Genomic DNA, 23,757 nt, shown 5'->3' on the forward strand with positions numbered 1-23,757 from the left:
AACAACCTTCGGTACAACAAAATGTATAAACTCATAATATAACTGTCATCGTAACCTTAAGCGTGCGGACCCTACGGGTTCGAGAACAATGTAGACATGACCGAGACACGTCTCCGGTCAATAACCAATAGCGGAACCTGGATGCTCATATTGGCTCCTACATATTCTACGAAGATCTTTTATCGGTCAGACCGCATAACAACATACGTTGTTCCCTTTGTCATCGGTATGTTACTTGCCCGAGATTCGATCGTCGGTATCCCATACCTAGTTCAATCTCGTTACCTGCAAGTCTCTTTACTCGTTCTGTAATACATCATCCCGCAACTAACTCATTAGTTGCAATGCTTGCAAGGCTTAAGTGATGTGCATTACCGAGAGGGCCTAGAGATACCTCTTCGATAATCGGAGTGACAAATCCTAATCTCGAAATACGCCAACCCAACATGTACCTTTGGAGACACCTGTAGAGCTCCTTTATAATCACCCAGTTACGTTGTGACGTTTGGTAGCACACAAAGTGTTCCTCTGGCAAACGGGAGTTGCATAATCTCATAGTCATAGGAACATGTATAAGTCATGAAGAAAGCAATAGCAACATACTAAACGATTGGGTGCTAAGCTAATGGAATGGGTCATGTCAATCAAATCATTCAACTAATGATGTGATCCTGTTAATCAAATGACAACTCTTTGTCCATGGTTAGGAAACATAACCATCTTTGATTAACAAGCTAGTCTAGTAGAGGCATACTAGTGACACTCTATTTGTCTATGTATTCACACATGTATCTGTTGGAAATATGCCCTAGAGGCAATAATAAATTAGTTATTATTATATTTCCTTGTTCATGATAATCGTTTATTATCCATGCTATAATTGTATTGATAAGAAACTCAGATACATGTGTGGATACATAGACAACACCATGTCCCTAGTGTGCCTCTGGTTGACTAGCTCGTTGATCAATAGATGGTTACGGTTTCCTGACCATGGACATTGGATGTCGTTGATAACGGGATCACATCATTAGGAGAATGATGTGATGGACAAGACCCAATCCTAAGCCTAGCACAAAGATCGTGTAGTTCGTATGCTAAAGCTTTTCTAATGTCAAGTATCATTTCCTTAGACCATGAGATTGTGCAACTCCCGGATACCCTAGGAGTACTTTGGGTGTACCAAACGTCACAACGTAACTGGGTGATTATAAAGGTGCACTACAGGTATCTCCGAAAGTGTCTGTTGGGTTGGCACGAATCGAGACTGGGATTTGTCACTCCGTGTAAGCGGAGAGGTATCTCTGGGCCCACTCGATAGGACATCATCATATGCGCAATGTGACCAAGGAGTTGATCACGAGATGATGTGTTATGGAACGAGTAAAGAGACTTGCCGGTAACGAGATTGAACAAGGTATAGGGATACCGACGATCGAATCTCGGGCAAGTACAATACCGCTAGACAAAGGGAATTGTATACGGGATTGATTAAGTCCTTGACATCGTGGTTCATCCGATGAGATCATCGTGGAACATGTGGGAACCAACATGGGTTTCCAGATCCCGCTGTTGGTTATTGACCGGAGAACGTCTCGGTCATGTCTGCATGTCTCCCGAACCCGTAGGGTCTACACACTTAAGGTTCGATGACGCTAGGGTTATAAAGGAAGCTTGTTTGTGGTTACCGAATGTTGTTCGGAGTCCCGGATAAGATCCCGGACGTCACGAGGAGTTCCGGAATGGTCCGGAGGTAAAGATTTATATATAGGAAGTCCTATTTCGGCCATCGGGGCAAGTTTCGGGGTCATCGGTATTGTACCGGGACCACCGGAAGGGTCCCGGGGGCCCACCGGGTGGGGCCACCTATCCCGGAGGGTCCCATGGGCTGAAGTGAGAAGGGATCCAGCCCAAAGTGGGCTGGGGCGCCACTTCCCCTAGGGCCCATGTGCCTAGGGTGAAAGGGGAACCCTAAGGAAGAGTCCCAAGGAGGGAAGGCACCTCCTAGGTGCCTTGGGGGAAGGGAAACCTCCCCTGGCCGCCGCCCCCTAGGAGATTGGATCTCCTAGGGCTGGCGCACCCCCCCCCTTGGGCTCCCTATATATAGTGAGGGTAGCAGGGCCTCTTGACACACCCCTTATGCCTTTGGTGCCACCCTCCCTCTCTCCCAAGTCCTTCTCCTCTCCCGTGGTGCTTGGCGAAGCCCTGCAGGATTGCCACGCTCCTCCACCACCACCATGCCGTTGTGCTGCTGTTGGATGGAGTCTTCCTCAACCTCTCCCTCTCTCCTTGCTGGATCAAGGCGTGGGAGACGTCACCGGGCTGTACGTGTGTTGAACGCGGAGGTGCCGTGCGTTCGGCACTTGGTCATCGGTGATTTGAATCACGACGAGTACGACTCCATCAACCCCGTTCACTTGAACGCTTCCGCTTAGCGATCTACAAGGGTATGTAGATGCACTCTCCTTCCCCTCATTGCTGGTCTCTCCATAGATAGATCTTGGTGACACGTAGGAAAATTTTGAATTTCTGATACGTTCCCCAACAGTGGCATCATGAGCTAGGTCTATGCGTAGTTACTATGCATGAGTAGAACACAAAGTAGTTGTGGGCGTTGATTTTGTTAAATATGCTTACCGTTACTAGTCCTATCTTGATTCGGCGGCATCGTGGGATGAAGCGGCCCGGACCAACCTTACACGTACTCTTACGTGAGACCGGTTCCACCGACAAACATGCACTAGTTGCATAAGGTGGCTGGCGGGTGTCTGTCTCTCCCACTTTAGTCGGATCGGATTCAATGAAAAGGGTCCTTATGAAGGGTAAATGGCAATTGGCATATCACGTTGTGGTATTTGCGTAGGTAAGAACCGTTCTTGCTAGAAACCCATAGCAGCCACGTAAAACATGCAAACAACAATTAGAGGATGTCTAACTTGTTTTTGCAGGGTATGCCATGTGATGTGATATGGCAAAAGGATGTGATGAATGATATATGTGATGTATGAGATTGATCATGTTCTTGTCAAGGGAATCACGACTTGCATGTCGATGACGAGACAACTTCAAGAAGACACGATGGTGGAGATCATGATGATGGAGATCATGGTGTCATACCGGTGACAAGATGATCATGGAGCCCCAAGATGGAGATCAAAGGAGCTATATGATATTGGCCATATCATGTCACTATTATTTGATTGCATATGATGTTTATCATATTTATACATCTTATTTTCTTAGAACGATGGTAGTAAATAAGATGATCCCTTACAACAATTTCAAGAAGTGTTCTCCCCTAACTGTGCACCGTTGCTACAGTTCGTCGTTTCTAAGCACCACGTGTTAATCGGGTGTGATGGATCCTTACGTTCACATACAACGGGTGTAAGACAGTTTTACACATGCAAAAACACTTAGGGTTAACTTGACGAGCCTAGCATGTACAGACATGGCCTCGGAACACGGAAGACCGAAAGGTCGAGCATGAGTCGTATAGAAGATACGATCAACATAAAGATGTTCACCGACGTTGACTAGTCCGTCTCACGCACAGATCGGACACGGCCTAGTTGACTCGGATCATGTAATCACTTAGATGACTAGAGGGATGTCTATCTAAGTGGGAGTTCATAAGATGAACTTAATTATCTTGAACATAGTCAAAAGGATTTTGCAAATTATGTCGTAGCTCGCGTTTCAGTTCTACTGTTTAGATATGTTCCTAGAGAAAAATTAGTTGAAAGTTGATAGTAGCAATTATGCGGACTAGGTCCGTAAACTGAGGATTGTCCTCATTGCTTCTTAGAAGGCTTATGTCCTTAATGCACCGCTTAGTGTGCTGAACCTCGAACATCGTCTATGGATGTTGCGAACATCTGACATACACATTTTGATAACTACATGATAGTTCAGTTAAACGGTTTAGAATTGAGGCACCGAAGACGTTTTGAAACGTCGCGAAACATATGAGATGTTTTGAGGGCTGAAATTGGGATTTCAGGCTCGTGCCCACGTCAAGAGGTATAAGACCTCCGATGATTTTCTTAGCCTGCAAACTAAGGGAGAAAAGCTCAATTGTTGAGCTTGTGCTCAGATTGTCTGAGTACAACAATCGCTTGAATCAAGTGGGAGTTGATCTTCCAGATGAGATAGTGATGTTTCTCCGAAGTCATTACCACCAAGCTGCTAGAGCTTCGTGATGAACTATAATATATCGGGGACATGTATGATGATCCTTGAGATGTTCGTGATGTTTGACACCACAAAATTAGAAATCAAGAAGGAGCATCAATTGTTGATGGTTGGTGAAACCACTAGTTTCAAGAAGGGCAAGGGCACGAAGGGATACTTCATAAAACGGCAATTCAGTTGCTGCTCTAGTGAAGAAACCCAAGGTTGAACCCAAACCCGAGACTAAGTGCTTCTGTAATAAAGGGAACAGCCACTGGAGCAGAATTACCCTAGATACTTGGTAGATTAGAAGGCTGGCAAGGTCGATAGAAGTATATTGGATATACATTGTGTTGATGTGTACTTTACTAGTACTCCTAGTAGCACCAGGGTATTAGATACCGGTTCGGTTGCTAAGTGTTAGTAACTCGAAATAAAAGCTACGAAATAAACGGAGACTAGCTAAAGGTGAGCTGACGATATGTGTTGGAAGTGTTTCCAATGTTGATATGATCAAGCAACGCACGCTCCCTCTACCATCGAGATTGGTGTTAAACCTAAATAATTGTTATTTGGTGTTTGCGTTAAGCATAGACATGATTGGATTATGCCTATCGCAATACGATTATTCATTTAAGAAGAATAATGGTTACTCTATTTATTTGAATAATACCTTCAAATGGTCTTACACCTGAAATGAATGGTTTATTGAATCTCGATCGTAGTGATACACATGTTCATGCCAAAAGATAGTAATGATAGTACCACCTACTTGTGGTACTGCCACTTAAGTCATATTGGTATAAAACGCATGAAGAAGCTCCATGTTGATGGATCTTTGGGCTCACTCGTTTTTGAAAAGTTTGAGACATGCGAACCATGTCTGTTGGTATATATGCATGAAGAAACTCCATGCAAATGGACCGTTTTGTACTCACTTGATTTTGAATCACTTGAGACATGCAAATCATACCACATGGGCAAGATGACCGAAAGCCTCGTTTTTCAGTAAAATGGAACTAGAAAGCAGCTTGTTGGAAGTAATACATTTTGATGTGTGCAGTCCAATGAGTGCTGAGGCGTGTAGTGGATATCGTTATGTTCTTACTTCACAGATGATTTGAGTAGATGTTGAGTACATTTATTTGATAAATCACGAGTCTGAATTATTGAAAGGTTCAAGTAATTTCAGGGTAAAGTTGAAAGATTGTCGTGACAAGAGGATAAAAGATCTATGATATGATCATAGAGATGAATATCTGAATTACGAGTTTGGCATAGAATTAAGACATTGTGGAAATTGTTTCACAACTAATACAGCCTGGAACACCATAGTGTGATGGTGTGTCCGAACATCATAACTGCACCCTATTGGATATGATGCATACCATGATGTCTCTTATCGAATTACCACGATAGTTTATGGGTTAGGAATTAGAGACAACCACATTCACTTTAAATAGGGCACCACGTAATTCTGATGAGATGACACCGTATGAACTATGGTTTAGAGAAACCTAAGCTGTCATTTCTTAAAAGTTTGGGGCTGCGACGCTTATGTGGAAAAGTTTCAGGCCGATAAGCTCTAACCCAAAGCGGATAAATGCATCTTCATAGGACAACCCAAAAACAGTTGGGTATACCTCCTGTCTCAGATCCGAAAGCAATAAAGGATTGTTTCTAGAATCGGGTCCTTTCTCAAGGAAAAGTTTCTCGCGAAAGAATTGAGTGGGAGGATGGTGGAGACTTGATGAGGTTATTGAACCGTCACTTCAACTAGTGTATAGCAGGGCACAAAGAGTTGTTCCTGTGGCACCTACACCAATTGAAGTGGAAGCTTATGATATTGATCATGAGACTTCGGATCAAGTCACTCCCAAACCTCGTGGGATGACAAGGATGCGCACTACTTCAGAGTGGTACGTAATCCTGTCTTGGAAGTCACGTTGCTAGACAACAATGAACCTACGAACTATGGAGAAGCGATGGTGGGCCCGGATTCCGATAAATGGCTCGAGGCCATAAAATCCGAGAGAGGATCCATGTATGAAAACAAAGTGTAGACTTTGGAAGAACTACTTGATGGTCATAAGGCTGTTGAGTGTAGATGGATTTTAAAAGGAAGACGGACAATGATGGTAAATGTCACCATTAAGAAAGCTCGACTTGTCGTTAAGATGTTTTCTGACAAATTCAAGGAGTTGACTACGGTGAGATTTTCTCACTAGTAGCGATGCTAAGAGTCTGTTGGAATTATATTAGCAGTCACTGCATTATGAAATCTTGCAGATAGGATGTCAAAACATTGTTTCCTCGACGATTTTCTTGAGGAAAGGTTGTATGTGATACAACCGAAAGGTTTTGTCGATCCTGAAAAGATGCTAATAAGGATGCAAAGCTCCAGCAATCCTTCTGAGGACTGGAGTGAGCATCTCGGAGTTGGAATGTACACTTTGATGAGATGATCAAAGATTTTGGGTTTATACAAAGTTTATGAGAAACTTGTATTTCCAAAGAAGTGAGTGGGAGCACTATAGAATTTCTGATGAGTATATGTTTTAACATATTGTTGATCGGAAATGACGTAGAATTTCTGGAAAGCATATAGGGTTATTTGGAAAGTGTTTTCAATGGAAAACCTGGATTAAGCTATTTGAACATTGAGCATCAAGATCTATAAGGATAGATCAAAACGCTTAATGGTACTTTCAAATGAGCACATACCTTGACATGATCTTGAAGGTGTTCAAGATGGATCAGTCAAAGAAGGAGTTCTTGCCTGAGTTATAAGGTATGAAGTTAAGACTTAAAGCTCGACCACGGCAGAATAGAGAGAAAAGACGAAGGTCGTCCCCTATGCTTAAGACGTAGGCTCTACAGTATGCTATGCTATGTACCACACCTGAAGTGTGCCTTGCCATGAGTCAGTCAAGGGGTACAAGAGTGATCCATGAATGGATCACAGTACAACGGTCAAAGTTATCCTTAGTAACTAGTGGACTAAGGAATTTTTCTCGATTATGGAGGTGGTAAAAGAGTTCGTCGTAAAGGGTTACGTCGATGCAAGCTTGACACCTATCCGGATAGCTCCGATAGAGATACCGGATACGTATAATGGAGCAACAATTTAGAATAACTCCAAGTAGAACAGTTATTTGGAATAGCTCCAAATAGAACGTGGTAACTACATCTAGGAGATGACATAGAGATTTGTAAAGCACACACGGATTTGAAAGGTTCAGACCCGTTGACTAAAACCTCTCTCACAAGCAACATGATCAAACCCAGAACTCATTGAGTGTTAATCACATAGTGATGTGAACTAGATTATTGACTCTAGTAAACTCTTTGGATGTTGGTTACATGGCGATGTGACCTGTGAGTGTTAATCACATGGCGATGTGAACTAGATTATTGACTCTAGTGCAAGTGGGAGACTGTTGGAAATATGCCCTAGAGGCAATAATAAATTAGTTATTATTATATTTCCTTGTTCATGATAATCGTTTATTATCCATGCTATAATTGTATTGATAGGAAACTCAGATACATGTGTGGATACATAGACAACACCATGTCCCTAGTGTGCCTCTGGTTGACTAGCTCGTTGATCAATAGATGGTTACGGTTTCCTGACCATGGACATTGGATGTCGTTGATAACGGGATCACATCATTAGGAGAATGATGTGATGGACAAGACCCAATCCTAAGCCTAGCACAAAGATCGTGTAGTTCGTATGCTAAAGCTTTTCTAATGTCAAGTATCATTTCCTTAGACCATGAGATTGTGCAACTCCCGGATACCGTAGGAGTACTTTGGGTGTACCAAACGTCACAACGTAACTGGGTGATTATAAAGGTGCACTACAGGTATCTCCGAAAGTGTCTGTTGGGTTGGCACGAATCGAGACTGGGATTTGTCACTCCGTGTAAGCGGAGAGGTATCTCTGGGCCCACTCGATAGGACATCATCATATGCGCAATGTGACCAAGGAGTTGATCACGAGATGATGTGTTACGGAACGAGTAAAGAGACTTGTTGGTAACGAGATTGAACAAGGTATAGGGATACCGACGATCGAATCTCGGGCAAGTACAATACCGCTAGACAAAGGGAATTGTATACGGGATTGATTAAGTCCTTGACATCGTGGTTCATTCGATGAGATCATCGTGGAACATGTGGGAGCCAACATGGGTATCCAGATCCCGCTGTTGGTTATTGACCGGAGAACGTCTCGGTCATGTCTGCATGTCTCCCGAACCCGTAGGGTCTACACACTTAAGGTTCGATGACGCTAGGGTTATAAAGGAAGCTTGTTTGTGGTTACCGAATGTTGTTCGGAGTCCCGAATAAGATCCCGGACGTCACGAGGAGTTCTGGAATGGTCCGGAGGTAAAGATTTATATATAGGAAGTCCTATTTCGGCCATCGGGGCAAGTTTCGGGGTCATCGGTATTGTATCGGGACCACCGGAAGGGTCCCGGGGGCCCACCGGGTGGGGCCACCTATCCCGGAGGGTCCCATGGGCTGAAGTGAGAAGGGATCCAGCCCAAAGTGGGCTGGGGCGCCACTTCCCCTAGGGCCCATGCGCCTAGGGTGAAAGGGGAACCCTAAGGAAGAGTCCCAAGGAGGGAAGGCACCTCCTAGGTGCCTTGGGGGAAGGGAAACCTCCCCTGGCCGCCCCCCCCTAGGAGATTGGATCTCCTAGGGCTGGCGCACCCCCCCCCCTTGGGCTCCCTATATATAGTGAGGGTAGGAGGGCCTCTTGACACACCCCTTATGCCTTTGGTGCAGCCCTCCCTCTCTCCCAAGTCCTTCTCCTCTCCCGTGGTGCTTGGCGAAGCCCTGCAGGATTGCCACGCTCCTCCACCACCACCATGTCGTTGTGCTGCTGTTGGATGGAGTCTTCCTCAACCTCTCCCTCTCTCCTTGCTGGATCAAGGCGTGGGAGACGTCACCGGGCTGTACGTGTGTTGAACGCGGAGGTGCCGTGCGTTCGGCACTTGGTCATCGGTGATTTGAATCACGACGAGTACGACTCCATCAACCCCGTTCACTTGAACGCTTCCGCTTAGCGATCTACAAGGGTATGTAGATGCACTCTCCTTCCCCTCGTTGCTGGTCTCTCCATAGATAGATCTTGGTGACACGTAGGAAAATTTTGAATTTCTGATAGGTTCCCCAACAGTATCATGTTTCTGGTTTAATACAATTCTAGCATGAATAATAAACTTTTACCATGATATATAAGGAAATAAATAATAACTTTATTATTGCCTCTAGGGCATATTTCCTTCAGAGGTGACATTGGAGTATATAGGTGACATTAGGGTTTTGATTGATTTGTGCCTTAAGGTGTTATTCTAGTACGAACTCTAGGGCTGTTTGTGACACCTATAGGAATTGCCCAACGGATTGATTGGAAAGAATAACTTTGAGGTGGTTTCGTACCCTACCATAATCTCTTCGTTCGTTCTCCGCTATTAGTGACTTTGGAGTGACTCTTTGTTGCATGTTGAGGGATATTTATGTGATCCAATTATGTTATCATTGTTGAGGGAACTTGCACTAGCGAAAGTATGAACCCTATGCCTTGTTTCAACGCATTGAAATACCGTTTACGCTCACTTTTATCATTAGTTACCTTGCTGTTTTTATATTTTTAGATTACAAAAACTATTATCTACTATCCATATACCACTTGTATCACCATCTCTTCGCCGAACTAGTGCACCTATACAATTTACCATTGTATTGGGTGTGTTGCGGACACAAGAGACTCCTTGTTATTTGGTTGCAGGGTTGCTTGAGAGAGACCATCTTCATCCTACGCCTCCTATGGATTGATAAACCTTAGGTCATCCACTTGAGGGAAATTTGCTACTGTCCTACAAACCTCTGCACTTGGAGGCCCAACAACGTCTACAAGAAGAAGGTTGTGTAGTAGACATCACTATTCCCTTCATGGTGTCCCATGTGTGGTGCCTCAAGTGTGTGTGTGCCTCCCCATAGAAACAAGATGCGCGCCAATTCTCCTGACCTGGTTCATCTATGGAGCAGTCAATATGATACACCGAGTACCCCAAAATCTCAAATTTTATTGGATTGTTCTAGAAAATGCCAAGGCCTCCACTCCGGCCCTGACTACTGACAGCAAACGAATTATCAAAACCAAGAGTACTAGCTAAATTTTCTACCCGAACTCTATCTAGCCGAGTTTCGACAATACAAAGCAGGGTAGGGACAAACTTCTTCGCTAATTCACGAAGTTCTCAGACTGTCGCGGCTTTGCCCGCACCACAGCAGTTCCGGCTCAAGATACTCATTGTACCCGGCGGTACTCCTCTCAGAAGTCCGTCGATGATGCTTTTGTTTCAATGCCCGATCTCTTGATGCTACTCTGGAGTTGGTTCCCCTTGTCCTCCGATGTCTCCTTCTGAGCACGCTTAGGGTCCTGCTTTGGGGGCGGGCTCAGTGGGACCTGTGGTGAAGGGAGGGAAAGGATCTCACCTCCCTTCGGTTTAAACTCGTATCCACCCTGTATACTGGCTAGTGCATCTGAAACTTGTGTGCGTTTTCTGTTTCCTTCTGCATCGACCATCTGTTCATCCGCATCAGAACTGTTCCGTGCCTGCTGTCCCCCAGATTTGGCTTTCTCCTTGTTGTCGTTCCTTGCTCCACCAGGTCCTGGTCCCGCGCCTCTGAACCAGTCAGCCTTCAGGTTCTTGAAGACCAACGCCGACGGCGGATGCACACCATCTCCATGTTCCTTATACAAATGGCCAAGTCTCCAGCAAACGACACACTAGTTCGGAAGACGCTCATATTTCACACGGAAAATCATCCTTCTATCACCCACCTTGAGTGAAACAACATTCTTCAGCGGCTTACCCACATTGATCTTGACCTGGACCCTATAAAAATTGCCTCCAAAGTCATGTGAGGCTGGTTCGGCATAGATGAATTCCCCTAGCTTCGAGGCCAACGATGGGATCTGGGATACATATCCCTCTGGGAAGTCGTGTATCTGAGCCCAAATTTCCAACCTGTCGAGCTTGATCGAAGACGGCTTTGAGAAACCATCATACGGTGCCAGAACCACAGCATGCCCTCGGAATACCCATGGACCGTCCCCCATTACTCGCTCCCAGTACCCCAAGCATGCGAATTGGAGGGTGTACAGATTGTCCTCCAGAGGGCGGATGTTAACTTTCTGTGCAAGGTTCCAGGTTGCACGCATATTTTTATAGAACCAAAACTGACTATACTGCTTCTCTGTATTTACCCTGGCCACCGCCATCCAGCGGGTCGCTTCGGGCGGCACAGATTGCTGATCCACCACCACATCATCCAGATCTTCCTCAGAGAGACCCAACTCCTTCATCATCGCTGCCAGATCGTCCGGATCGCCCGATCCAAAAGCTCCAGTCGCCATCTTCTTGTTCCCTTACCCGAAGATGAGTTCTACCGGGCTGTGACCTAACCCTAGCCAACCAGTCGCCGCTAGTTCGTCGCCCAGAACGGGGAGTGAAACCAGAACGCCGCACCCGTCGTTAGACGGAGAGGGCTTCAGTGATCAGAGGTAGGGAAAGATATCTCTACGCGTGGTGATGATCGCCGCCGAGAGGACGTGAAACCCTAACGAGAGGGGACTGGTCCACCGGCGCCTAGCACTTGCCCTTTCCGCCGGAAGTGCAGACTCGCCAACAGTACTGGGCTTCGCGTCCACGTGACCAGCCCACAATCACAAGCAGAACAAGTTCGCAGCGAGCTCGATCCAAAACCTCGAACCCCTTTCTCGACCAAAAAACCAAAACAATGGAGGCCAAGGCCGACGTCGCCGCCGGCGGCGGCGACGACCTCTCGACCATGCGTGAGCAGTGCCGGAGCATGGAGGAGGCCATCTCCTTCCGCCGTGAGGCGCAGCTAGGCCTCGTCGGCTCCCTCCAGCACCTCGTCCCGGACCTGGTCCCCTCCCTCGACCGTTCCCTCCGCCTCATCGCCGCCTTCAACGACCGCCCCTTCACCCCTACCCCAAATCCCAACGCCGGCGACCCCCAGAACCCCAGCCTGAAGCCCCACCACCGCCGCACCGTCCCCGACCCGGCCCGCTCCACCCGCCGCAAGACCTCTCCGGGGTCCTCCCCGGCCTCCGCCGCCGTGGGAGGCGCTGCCCCCGGCGGTCTCGACGCGGTACGCACCATGGTGGCCGTATTCCTCCTCGAGCTTATCCCCTTCGCCGAGATCGACGCCGCCGTGCTCGCGCGCCGCCTACAGGCTGAATCCTCCTCAGCCAGCGATGCGGAGCGGGCGGCTCTCGCCGACCTAGCGACGGAGCTCGGCGGCTCCGTGCCCGCCGCTGTAGCTCTCGCCCTCCGACGCATAGCTGAGGACAGCGGCGGCGTGCAGATCGAGGAGGCCATGATTGGAGGCAAGCAGATGATGATGGTCTGGGCCATCGACCGTAGCAAGCTCCTCAAAGAGCTACCAGAATCCGCCACATTGTTGTCACCCCAACCTCCACCCATACCACAGGCGACCTCGTCCGAGACCGACGCTAACAGTGCAATCATACCAAGACCACCACCACCACATCAGCAGCAACAGCCGGATATGTGGGCGCACTCGATGCCACCGATGTTCCCACGGCCCAGGGGCATGACAATGCCGGGGATGCAGAGGATGATGCCAGGGTTGATGCCGCTTCAGCGCCCGTTCATGGCTCCAAGCCCGGGGCCTAGTCCTACCCAGCAGAACCAGAGGACCGAGGAGGAGGACCTGAAGGACCTTGAGGTGCTGCTGAGTAAGAAGACATACAAGGAGAAGCAGAACACAAAAACTGGGGAGGAGCTGCTGGATCTCATTCACCGGCCGACGGCAAAGGAGACGGCTGTTGCAGCAAAGGTTTGTTCCTATTCAATCTCCGACGGCAAAAGAGGTGTTAGTTGGCAGTGCCATTGTTCTGTGTAGTTTGAGATGATTAAGTGTCTTGTTATATTGTTGAAATGTTGGCCAGTGTCTAAGCAAACTATGCAAGTACTAAACCTATAGAGAAGTCTTGGTAGAATGAGCACAAAATCATAAGAGAATGGCTATACATATGTAAACCATTCACAAAATATTATACCGGGCCATTTAAAAGAATGGGAGTGCTACAAAGATGAGGAGGAAGAAGTCCTAAAAAGGGTTTTCATGTATTGTTGGGGATTAGGGAATACAGTTAAAGTCAGTTAGTAGAGAATTGAGACTTCGGTGAGCTAAGACAATAGGCACAGCACAAACATGTTGGCTTGGTAATAAGTAGACACTGGTAATGGAAATGTGTGGGAGGGGGGAGGGTTAATTTCGTTCTGTTCTGGCTGGAATTAAACTATCATTGCATTCTCAAAACCAAAATGGTACGCAGAAGCTATTATTCGGGTACTGGCCATTCCTGCTGAAGCAGAGTATTCTGGTAAAAAATACCATGCAGTTCATGCTGGTATCAGTGGACAAACAACAATTTGTGCTCTGCTGTATCAGCTCAGCATGGTTCTCTTAGCTACCTTCATGATGTGTCAATAATGGTGGGCAGATGTTTTTTTTTCCAAACATTGAATCTATAATACATCTAATTCTCGCAAGTATGGGTCGGCTTGCACTGGCTGGAAGCAATACAATGCTAGGCCTGGCCGCAACTAGCCTCTTTCGTCCATTTCTCTTTTATTTTTTGGCTTTTTTGTATGCGCCTTTGAATGTATATATGCATATAAAACAATTGAACATTGTAATTATAGAAGGCTGGAACGGTACACGGGAATGCCCCGGTGCCAAAACGTTCTGTTTAAACACCATCTGGAAAGGTGACCGAAATGGAATTAGTAAGTATGCTCTAAGGCCCTCCACCACTGCTGTTAGTCTTGTAGTGGTAAATGAACTGGTTTGATTAGCCACTGTATGGTCTACTGCACTAAATAATTTATCATAAATTGCTTTAGTTTATGTACTTAATAAATGTGGAAGAAAGCAACATTGTTTACATTTTTTATGTTACACACCTCCAGCATGATCTTCCTGTTGTCAACTTTGCAAAACCAATAACAGTTACTTCCACATATTGTAACGTTAAGTTGTTCTATGATTCAGAGTGAATCATTCGGTCTGGTTGTTATCTTCCGCCGTTTGGTTATCATCAATTTTTAGTTTTTGCTAACCTTGGTTTTGTATCTGGCAGTTCAAAACAAAGGGTGGTTCCCAGCTGAAGGAGTATTGCACCAATTTAACTAAAGAAGATTGCAGACGCCAATCTGGTTCCTTTGTTTCCTGTGCTAAGGTCAATGTTATTACACTCATTTTGCCTACTCAATGTATACTTCCCTACATTTGTTTTTATTGCCTATTTGTCTGAACCAACATGGTGGGTAACTGGCCTTCAGACTGCTTCTTTTTAGCAAATATCTATCTGGTATAGTTAATGTAATCACTTCTTTAAATTTCTCAGGTTGCAGTTTGTCTAGTACATAAAGTACTAAGGCACAATTGCCCTTCCTCTAAGATAGAATTATATGGAAAATGTATGTGAAAATTACCCTTTTTAGCTTTCCTCTGGTTCATTAAATTGAAGCTGAACTGGTGCGGGTATAATCGTGGTTGCCATTCATTGCTCCAAATCCATATCAGGACTCAAGGGTATTCTTTCTTCAGTTTCTGGATAATGATTTGGAGAAGAAATTTGAATTAATATATGTGTTTGAACTGAAAAATAATATAGTTGTTAAATGTTTATTCAGTTGAGAGATGCCAATAAATTTTCTTAATACTATGCTTGAAAACTGTACTGATTTCAGTAGATAATTTTTAGCTATTAATGATAATTAGTGTCCAACTTTTTCTTTCATTTGGAGCAGGTTCACTTTCGCCGTATTATTGCTCCACATACTGATACAAATCTAGGAGATTGCTCTTTTCTGGACACCTGCCGCCACACTAAGGTTGGCCATAGAGGCATAAACCCTTTATGTTAATCTCTTCCTGTGCACCTGTTTTTATCTTACACCCATTCTATGATTGTAGACTTGCAAGTATGTCCACTATGAGCTTGATCAAACACCAGATATAGCTCCAATGATGGCGGGCACCCTTGCTCCCCCTAGGCAAATAAAGCCCCATAGAGCTGAATATTGTTCAGAAATAGAGCTTGGAGAGTCACAATGGATAAACTGTGACATTCGGAACTTCAGAATGGACATCTTAGGCCAATTTGGGGTAATTATGGCTGATCCCCCGTGGGATATTCATATGGAACTGCCATATGGCACAATGGCTGACGATGAAATGAGGACTCTTAATGTGCCTGCTTTACAAACGGATGGTTTAATTTTCTTATGGGTCACCGGCCGTGCGATGGAACTTGGCCGGGAGTGGTAAGTTTCCGAACCTTTAATTTTCTTCATGCTTCATACTTGTAACATCTCTCTGAGAATGTTTTTCACTCCAATGAAATCTATTTCCATGGGGTAGCTTTTGAACACCCTTCATACCTGTAACTCAATAGATGATAGTTGCCAAATTTGATAATCTGCGTTATATATTTTACTCTTAATGTCCACCATGCAGGGTGCAATGTTATTTACTTATTTTCTGTTAAACATTTGTTTTTGGAAAATAGCTGTTTTCACTGATTCAGTGTACCTCCTTTTTATTCTTCAGTTTGGAGCTCTGGGGTTACAAGCGTGTTGAGGAAATTATTTGGGTGAAGACCAATCAACTTCAACGCATTATTCGAACTGGCCGCACTGGCCATTGGTTGAATCACAGTAAAGAACATTGTCTTGTTGGAATAAAAGGGAGTCCCTTAGTGAACAGGAATATAGACACTGATGTTATTGTTGCTGAAGTGCGTGAAACAAGCAGAAAACCTGACGAGGTAATACATCAGCTTCAATGGTTCATACTAGCTGCTTCAGAACAAGTGATGCCTCTTTACTTGTTTCTGTGTAGTTAGATGACTTGCAATAGCTTTGCCAGATTGTTGTTTCTACCTAGAGATCCCTACACAGATTTGGATCCCATATAGTAAAACATGCATGTACTAACTTGACATCTAATAGAAAACCTGCATTTTTTAATTTCTTATGATAGTTTTCGTTTCAAAAGCGCTGCTTCAAGTCTGTTTTGCTGTACAGATGTACGCCATGCTAGAGCGGATAAGCCCAAGGACAAGGAAGCTCGAACTGTTTGCTAGAATGCATAACACGCAAGCTGGGTGTGCATCTCTCCCCTCTCATAGTTCTTCTGCATACCAGATACTATCCATGTACTTACCTTTTCGTATTTTTTTTTCTGTTTAGATGGCTCTCTCTTGGCAACCAGGTAAGCGGAACAAGGCTTGTGGATGAAGGGCTGAGGGCAAGGTACAAAGCTGCTTATCCGGACTTCGAGGTGCAGCCGCCATCGCCTCCCAGAGCAAGCGCGCCTATGGATGTTGATCAGAGTACTCCATCACAGAAGCCTGTTGCATCAGATGGTGAGCGGCCAGCCTGATTTTGGCACCCTCTGAGCACATTAGACCGCTCTTGCAAGGATCTACTATTGTTTCACTACATAGTTCTTGTCACCTGTTATCCCTGTTGTACTTGTAAAATCGGATGGTGAAGGAGCGAGTGTAAGCCTTCACTGATATGTCGGCAATATGCATTGCCCGTCTAAGCCCATCAGTACACTCGATTTGTCAGTTCATTATACTAGATAGAATGACCAAATGTGTGGTGAATTTCAGTTTCGTCCTTCTCTTCTTTGAGGATATCAATTTATGTTCGTAATGGCTGAGGGGTTCCCCCTGCAAAGATGTGCTGAGGAGTATATGAGATTTTTTTTAAAGGTCATCATGGCTGGATTACCGATAATCAAATACTCCATACATTCGTTTAATATATGGTAATAGTTATATTGTCCACAAAGAAACTTGATAAAAGTCAAGGGTCATCGGCTATCTGAATATATTGTCAGTCGCCTCGTTCCAAATAGTGCTCAACCGGCGACCTATGAGGTTGCCTCCTCAGCCTCTCTTCTGGCTGATCCATGCGTTGTGTTGTACTATGTACTTAGTTTTTTTTGTGTTTTCTCTGTTACTGTGCATTCTTAGAGCATCTACAGCGTGCTCACTAAATCCGACCCTCAAAAACCTGTGGACGCGCCCATGCGCGTTCACGGGCATTGATCGGGCACTCCTCAAATCTTGTGGTCCACATCCGTGTATCTCATATCCGATATCCTAAATCCATACTAAAGCATACTACGTGAATCACCAAATGGACATAGAAATGCATATTCCGATCACCAATAGATCTCCAAATTTTTTGCCAAAGTTCAAATAATCCACATAAACGACGAACAAGTTTAACTAGACTACTAAAAACTCGAAATTAAAGACAGAGACGGCAGAGCTTCATCACTTCCTCGCCGGCCCTTTGCCCTTCCGGTCGTCGGTGCTGCTGTAGGCGTTCGGGTAGGCGTCTGCGGCAGGAGGTGGGTCATCGCCGTCGTCATGGTCGGAAGAAGAGGAGATGACGGTGCAGCCCTTCAAACGCGGGATAGCTCAGTCATGCTTGCGCTTGACCTTGGCCACCTCGCCGCTGCCTCCACCGCCTCGCGCAGGGACTGCTCAATGGTTAGCCGGAGCACCTTCGCGTTCTTCCTCCGGAATCGGCGAGCGTCTGTCTCCGCTGCCATAAGCACTCACGGTAAAACCACGTGAGGAGCCGCTCCTCCTCATCGGGCACCGCCGGCAACGCGCGGCAGCGGCGGTGAACGGATTGCTCGATCGCCTCCCTCTGCGTTGCCCACTACCTCCCGGGGCGGGCACCATGTGTTTTCGATTCTGGTGCGCATCCACGGCGCCGAGGGAGGGGGCACTAGAACCCACCGCAGCCCTTGCGGAGCAGCGCCCGGCGGGGGAGGTGGACAACGGAGGGGCGACGCAGATTGAGTAGCCCACGAGGAGCTATGCGCAGGTCGAGAGGGTCCGGCTCTGGCGTAGGTGTTGTGCCAGCGGGCGAGGGGAGACGAACCTGATCCGAACCTGTCCCCCATGTCCACTCGCGACTGCTCAATCGCAATGCGGAGGCCTAGCTCGTCCTCGGCTGCCGGAGCAAGACATGGTTGCCGAAGATGGGATTTGGATCGAATTGGAGAAGGGGAGGAGAAGAGATGGAGTGGAGCGAAGTGAGTGTAGGGTTTCCGAGTTGGAGTTTATGTGGGGACTGCAGGATTGAAAGTATGTCTAGAGGGGGGGGGGTGATTAGACTACTTGACCAAATAAAAATCTATCATTTTCCCAATTTTAGTTGTGGGTAGATTTTAGTAATTAGCACAAGTCAAGCAATCAACCTATACATGCAATTCTAAGAGTATAGCAGCGAAAAGTAAAACATTGCATATGAAGGTAAAGGGAGGGGTTTGGAGAAGGCAAACGCAATGGAGACACGAAGATTTTTGGCGTGGTTCCGATAGGTGGTACTATCATACGTCCACGTTGATGGAGACTTCAACCCACGAAGGATAACGGCTGCGCGAGTCCATAGAGGGCTTCACCCACGAAGGGTCCAGGAAGAAGCAACCTTGTCTATCCCACCATGGCCATCGTTCACAAAGGACTTGTTGGGTAACGTAGTATAAATTCAAAATTTTCCTACGTGTCACCAAGATCTATCTATGGAGTCATCTAGCAACGAGGGAGGAGTGGATCTACATACCCTTGTAGATCGCGCGCGGAAGCGTTGAAGAGAACGGGGTTGATGGAGTCGTACTCGTCGTGATCCAAATCACCGATGATCCTAGCGCCGAACGGACGGCACCTCCGCGTTCAACACACGTACGGAGCAGCGACGTCTCCTCCTTCTTGATCCAGCAAGGGGGAAGGAGAGGTTGATGGAGATCCAACAGCACGACGGCGTGGTGGTGGAAGTAGCGGGATTCCAACAGGGCTTCGCCAAGCGCTGCGGGAGGAGGGAGATGTGTCACGGGAGGGAGAGGGAGGCGCCAGGGCTTAGGTATGGTTGCCCTCCCTTCCCCCCACTATATATAGGGCCAAGGGAGAGGGGGGAGGCGCAGCCTTGGCCCTTCCTCCAAGGAAGGGTGCGGCCAGGGAGGAGTCCCTCCTCCCCAAGGCACCTCGGAGGTGCCTTCCCCCTTTAGGACTCTTCCTCTCCCTTGATTCTTGGCGCATGGGCCTCTTGGGGCTGGTGCCCTTGGCCCATATAGGCCAAGGAGCACCCCCTACAGCCCATGTGGCCCCCCGGGGCAGGTGGCCCCACCCGGTGGACCCCCGGGACCCTTCCGGTGGTCCCGGTACAATACCGGTGCCCCGAAACTTGTCCCGATGGCCGAAATAGGACTTCCTATATATAATTCTTTACCTCCGGACCATTCCGGAACTCCTCGTGACGTCCGGGATCTCATCCGGGACTCCGAACAACTTTCGGGTTACCGCATACTAATATCTCTATAACCCTAGCGTCACCGAACCTTAAGTGTGTAGACCCTACGGGTTCGGGAGACATGCAGACATGACCGAGATGACTCTCCGGTCAATAACCAACAGCGGATCTGGATACCCATGTTGGCTCCCACATGTTCCACGATGATCTCATCGGATGAACCACGATGTCAAGGACTTAATCAATCCCGCATACAATTCCCTTTGTCTAGCGGTACGATACTTGCCCGAGATTCGATCGTCGGTATCCCGATACCTTGTTCAATCTCGTTACCGGCAAGTCTCTTTACTCGTTCCGTAACACATCATCCCGTGATAAACTCCTTGATCACATTGTGCACATTATGATGATGTCCTACCGAGTGGGCCCAGAGATACCTCTCCGTCACACGGAGTGACAAATCCCAGTCTCGATTCGTGCCAACCCAACAGACACTTTCGGAGATACCCGTAGTGCACCTTTATAGTCACCTAGTTACGTTGTGACGTTTGGCACACCCAAAGCACTCCTATGGTATCCGGGAGTTGCACAATCTCATGGTCTAAGGAAATGATACTTGACATTAGAAAAGCTTTAGCATACGAACTACATGATCTTGTGCTAGGCTTAGGATTGGGTCTTGTCCATCACATCATTCTCCTAATGATGTGATCCCGTTATCAATGACATCTAATGTCCATGGTCAGGAAACCGTAACCATCTATTGATCAACGAGCTAGTCAACTAGAGGCTTACTAGGGACATGGTGTTGTCTATGTATCCACACATGTATCTGAGTTTCCTATCAATACAATTATAGCATGGATAATAAACGATTATCATGAACAAGGAAATATAATAATAATCAATTTATTATTGCCTCTAGGGCATATTTCCAACAGTCTCCCACTTGCACTAGAGTCAATAATCTAGTTCACATCGCCATGTGATTAACACTCAAGGTCACATCCCCATGTGACTAACACCCAAAGAGTTTACTAGTGTCAATAATCTAGTTCACATCACTATGTGATTAACACTCAATGAGTTCTGGGTTTGATCATGTTTCTTGTGAGAGAGGTTTTAGTCAACGGGTCTGAACCTTTCAGATCCGTGTGTGCTTTACAAATCTCTATGTCATCTCCTAGATGCAGCTACCACGTTCTATTTGGAGCTATTCCAAATAATTGTTCTACTTGGAGCTATTCTAAATTGTTGCTCCATTATACGTATCCTGTATCTCTACTCAGAGCTATCCGGATAGGTGTTAAGCTTGCATCGACGTAACCCTTTACGACGAACTCTTTTACCACCTCCATAATCGAGAAAATTCCTTAGTCCACTAGTTACTAAGGATAACTTTGACCACTGTCCTGTGATCCATTCTTGGATCACTCTTGTACCCCTTGACTGACTCATGGCAAGGCACACTTTAGGTGCGGTACACAGCATAGCATACTATAGAGCCTATGTGTTAAGCATAGGGGACGACCTTCGTCCTTTCTCTCTCTTCTGCCGTGGTCGAGCTTTAAGTCTTAACTTCATACCTTACAACCCAGGCAAGAACTCCTTCTTTGAATGATTCATCTTGAACACCTTCAAGATCATGTCAAGGTATGTGCTCATTTGAAAGTATCATTAAGCGTTTTGATCTATCCTTATAGATCTTGATGCTCTACGTTCAAGTAGCTTAATCCAGGCTTTCCATTGAAAAACACTTTCCAAATAACCCTATATGCTTTCCAGAAATTCTACAGTGCTCCCACTCACTTCTTTGGAAATACAAGTTTCTCATAAACTTTGTATACACCCAAAATCTTTGATCATCATCAAAGCATACATTCCAACTCCGAGATGCTTACTCCAGTCCTTAGAAGGATTGCTGGAGCTTTGCATACTTATTAGCATATTTCAGGATTGGCAAAACCTTCCGGTTGTATCACATACAACCTTTCCTCAAAAATCGTCGAGGAAACAATGTTTTGATATCCTATCTGCAAGATTTCATAAATGATGCAGTAATTGCTAATATAATTCCAACAGACTCTTAGCATCGCTACGAGTGAGAAAGTCTCATCGTAGTAAACTCCTTGAACTTGTCGGAAAACATCTTAACGACAAGTCGAGCTTTCTTAATGGTGACATTTACCATCATTGTCCGTCTTCCTTTTAAAATCCATCTGCACTCAATAGCCTTACGACCATCGAGCCATTCTGCCAAAGTCTACACTTTGTTTTCATACATGGATCCTCTCTCGGATTTTATGGCCTCGAGCCATTTATCGGAATCTGGGCCCACCATCGCTTCTCCATAACTCGTAGGTTCATTGTTGTCTAGCAACATGACTTCCAAGATAGGATCACGTACCACTCTGAAGTAGTACGCATCCTTGTCATCCCACGAGGTTTGGTAGTGACTTGATCTGAAGTTTCATGATCACTATCATAAGCTTCCACTTCAATTGGTGTAGGTGCCACAGGAACAACTTCCTGTGCCCTGCCACACACTAGTTGAAGAGACGGTTCAATAACCTCATCAAGTCTCCACCATCCTCCCACTCAATTCTTTCGAGAGAAACTTTTTTTCTCGAGAAAGGACCCGATTCGAGAAACAATCCCTTATTGCTTTCGGATCTGAGACAGGAGGTATACCCAACTGTTTTGGGTGTCCTATGAAGATGCATTTATCCGCTTTGGGTTCGAGCTTATCAGCCTGAAACTTTTTCACATAAGCGTCGCAGCCCCAAACTTTTAAGAAATGACAGCTTAGGTTTCCCTAAACCATAGTTCATACGGTGTCATCTCATCGGAATTACGTGGTGCCCCTTTTAAAGTGAATGTGGTTGTCTCTAATTCCTAACCCATAAACTATCGTGGTAATTCGATAAGAGACATCATGGTATGCATCATATCCAATAGGGTGCAGTTATGATGTTCGGACACACCATCACACTATGGTGTTCCAGGCTGTATTAGTTGTGAAACAATTTCCACAATGTCTTAATTCTGTGCCAAATTCATAATTCAGATATTCATCTCTATGATCATATCATAGATATTTTATCCTCTTGTCACGACGATCTTTCAACTTCACCCTGAAATTACTTGAACCTTTCAATAATTCAGACTCGTGATTCATCAAGTAAATATACTCAACATCTACTCAAATCATCTGTGAAGTAAGAACATAACGATATCCACTATATGCCTCAGCACTCATTGGACTGCACACATCAAAATGTATTACTTCCAACAAGTTGCTTTCTAGTTCCATTTTACTGAAACCGAGGATTTCAGTCATCTTGCCCATGTGGTATGATTTGCATGTCTCAAGTGATTCAAGATCAAGTGAGTCCAAACAGTCCATTTTCATGGAGTTTCTTCATGCATATACACCAATAGACATGGTTCGCATGCCTCAAACTTTTCAAAAACGAGTGAGCCCAAAAATCCATCAACATGGAGCTTCTTCATGCGTTTTATACCGATATGACTTACGTGGCAGTGCCACAAGTAGGTGGTACTATCATTACTATCTTTTGGCATGAACATGTGTATCACTATGATCGAGATTCAATAAACCATTTATTTTAGGTGTAAGACCATTGAAGGTATTATTCAAATAAACAGAGTAACCGTTATTCTCCTTAAATGAATAACCGTATTGCGATAGACGTAATCCAATCATGTCTATGCTCAACGCAAACACCAAATAACAATTATTTAGGTTTAACACCAATCTCGATGGTAGAGGGAGCGTGCGATGCTTGATCATATCAACATTGGAAACACTTCCAACACATATCGTCAGCTCACCTTTAGCTAGTCTCCGTTTATTCCGTAGCTTTTATTTCGAGTTACTAACACCTAGCAACCGAACCGGTATCTAATACCCTGGTGCTACTAGGAGTACTAGTAAAGTACACATCAACACAATGTATATCCAATATACTTCTATCGACCTTGCCAGCCTTCTCATCTACCAAGTATCTAGGGTAATCCCGCTCCAGTGGCTATTCCCTTTATTACAGAAGCACTTAGTCTCGGGTTTGGGTTCAACCTTGGGTTTCTTCACTAGAGCAGCAGCTGATTTGCCGTTTCATGAAGCATCCCTTTTTTTTGC

The 23,757-nt window shown here is 45.6% G+C and overlaps 1 protein-coding gene across 1 annotated transcript; it reads left to right on the forward strand.

The window, feature by feature from the left end:
* The first annotated feature begins 11,921 nt into the window (after window positions 1-11,921).
* MTA (mRNAadenosine methylase) lies at window positions 11,922-16,979 on the forward strand. The gene is made up of 7 exons (XM_087528330.1): window positions 11,922-13,083; window positions 14,393-14,491; window positions 15,066-15,149; window positions 15,232-15,581; window positions 15,868-16,084; window positions 16,344-16,423; window positions 16,509-16,979. Exons 1-7 carry the CDS (start codon window positions 11,998-12,000, stop codon window positions 16,699-16,701), a joined length of 2,109 nt encoding a protein of 702 aa, XP_087384456.1. The 5' UTR covers window positions 11,922-11,997; the 3' UTR covers window positions 16,702-16,979.
* The last annotated feature ends 6,778 nt before the right edge of the window (window positions 16,980-23,757 follow it).

Source organism: Triticum urartu, chromosome 6A (genome assembly GCF_056163025.1).
Source record: "Triticum urartu cultivar PI428250 chromosome 6A, HENAU_Tu73, whole genome shotgun sequence".
Classification (NCBI taxonomy): domain Eukaryota; kingdom Viridiplantae; phylum Streptophyta; class Magnoliopsida; order Poales; family Poaceae; genus Triticum; species Triticum urartu.

Excerpts from the sequence above, each read along its gene's own strand:
- MTA (XM_087528330.1), top strand. The coding sequence starts at position 11,998 with ATGGAGGCCAAGGCCGACGTCGCCGCCGGCGGCGGCGACGACCTCTCG. Across the intron at positions 13,084-14,392 it reads AGACGGCTGTTGCAGCAAAG|TTCAAAACAAAGGGTGGTTC; the intron begins GTTTGTTCCTAT and ends TGTATCTGGCAG. Across the intron at positions 16,424-16,508 it reads ATGCATAACACGCAAGCTGG|ATGGCTCTCTCTTGGCAACC; the intron begins GTGTGCATCTCT and ends TTTTCTGTTTAG.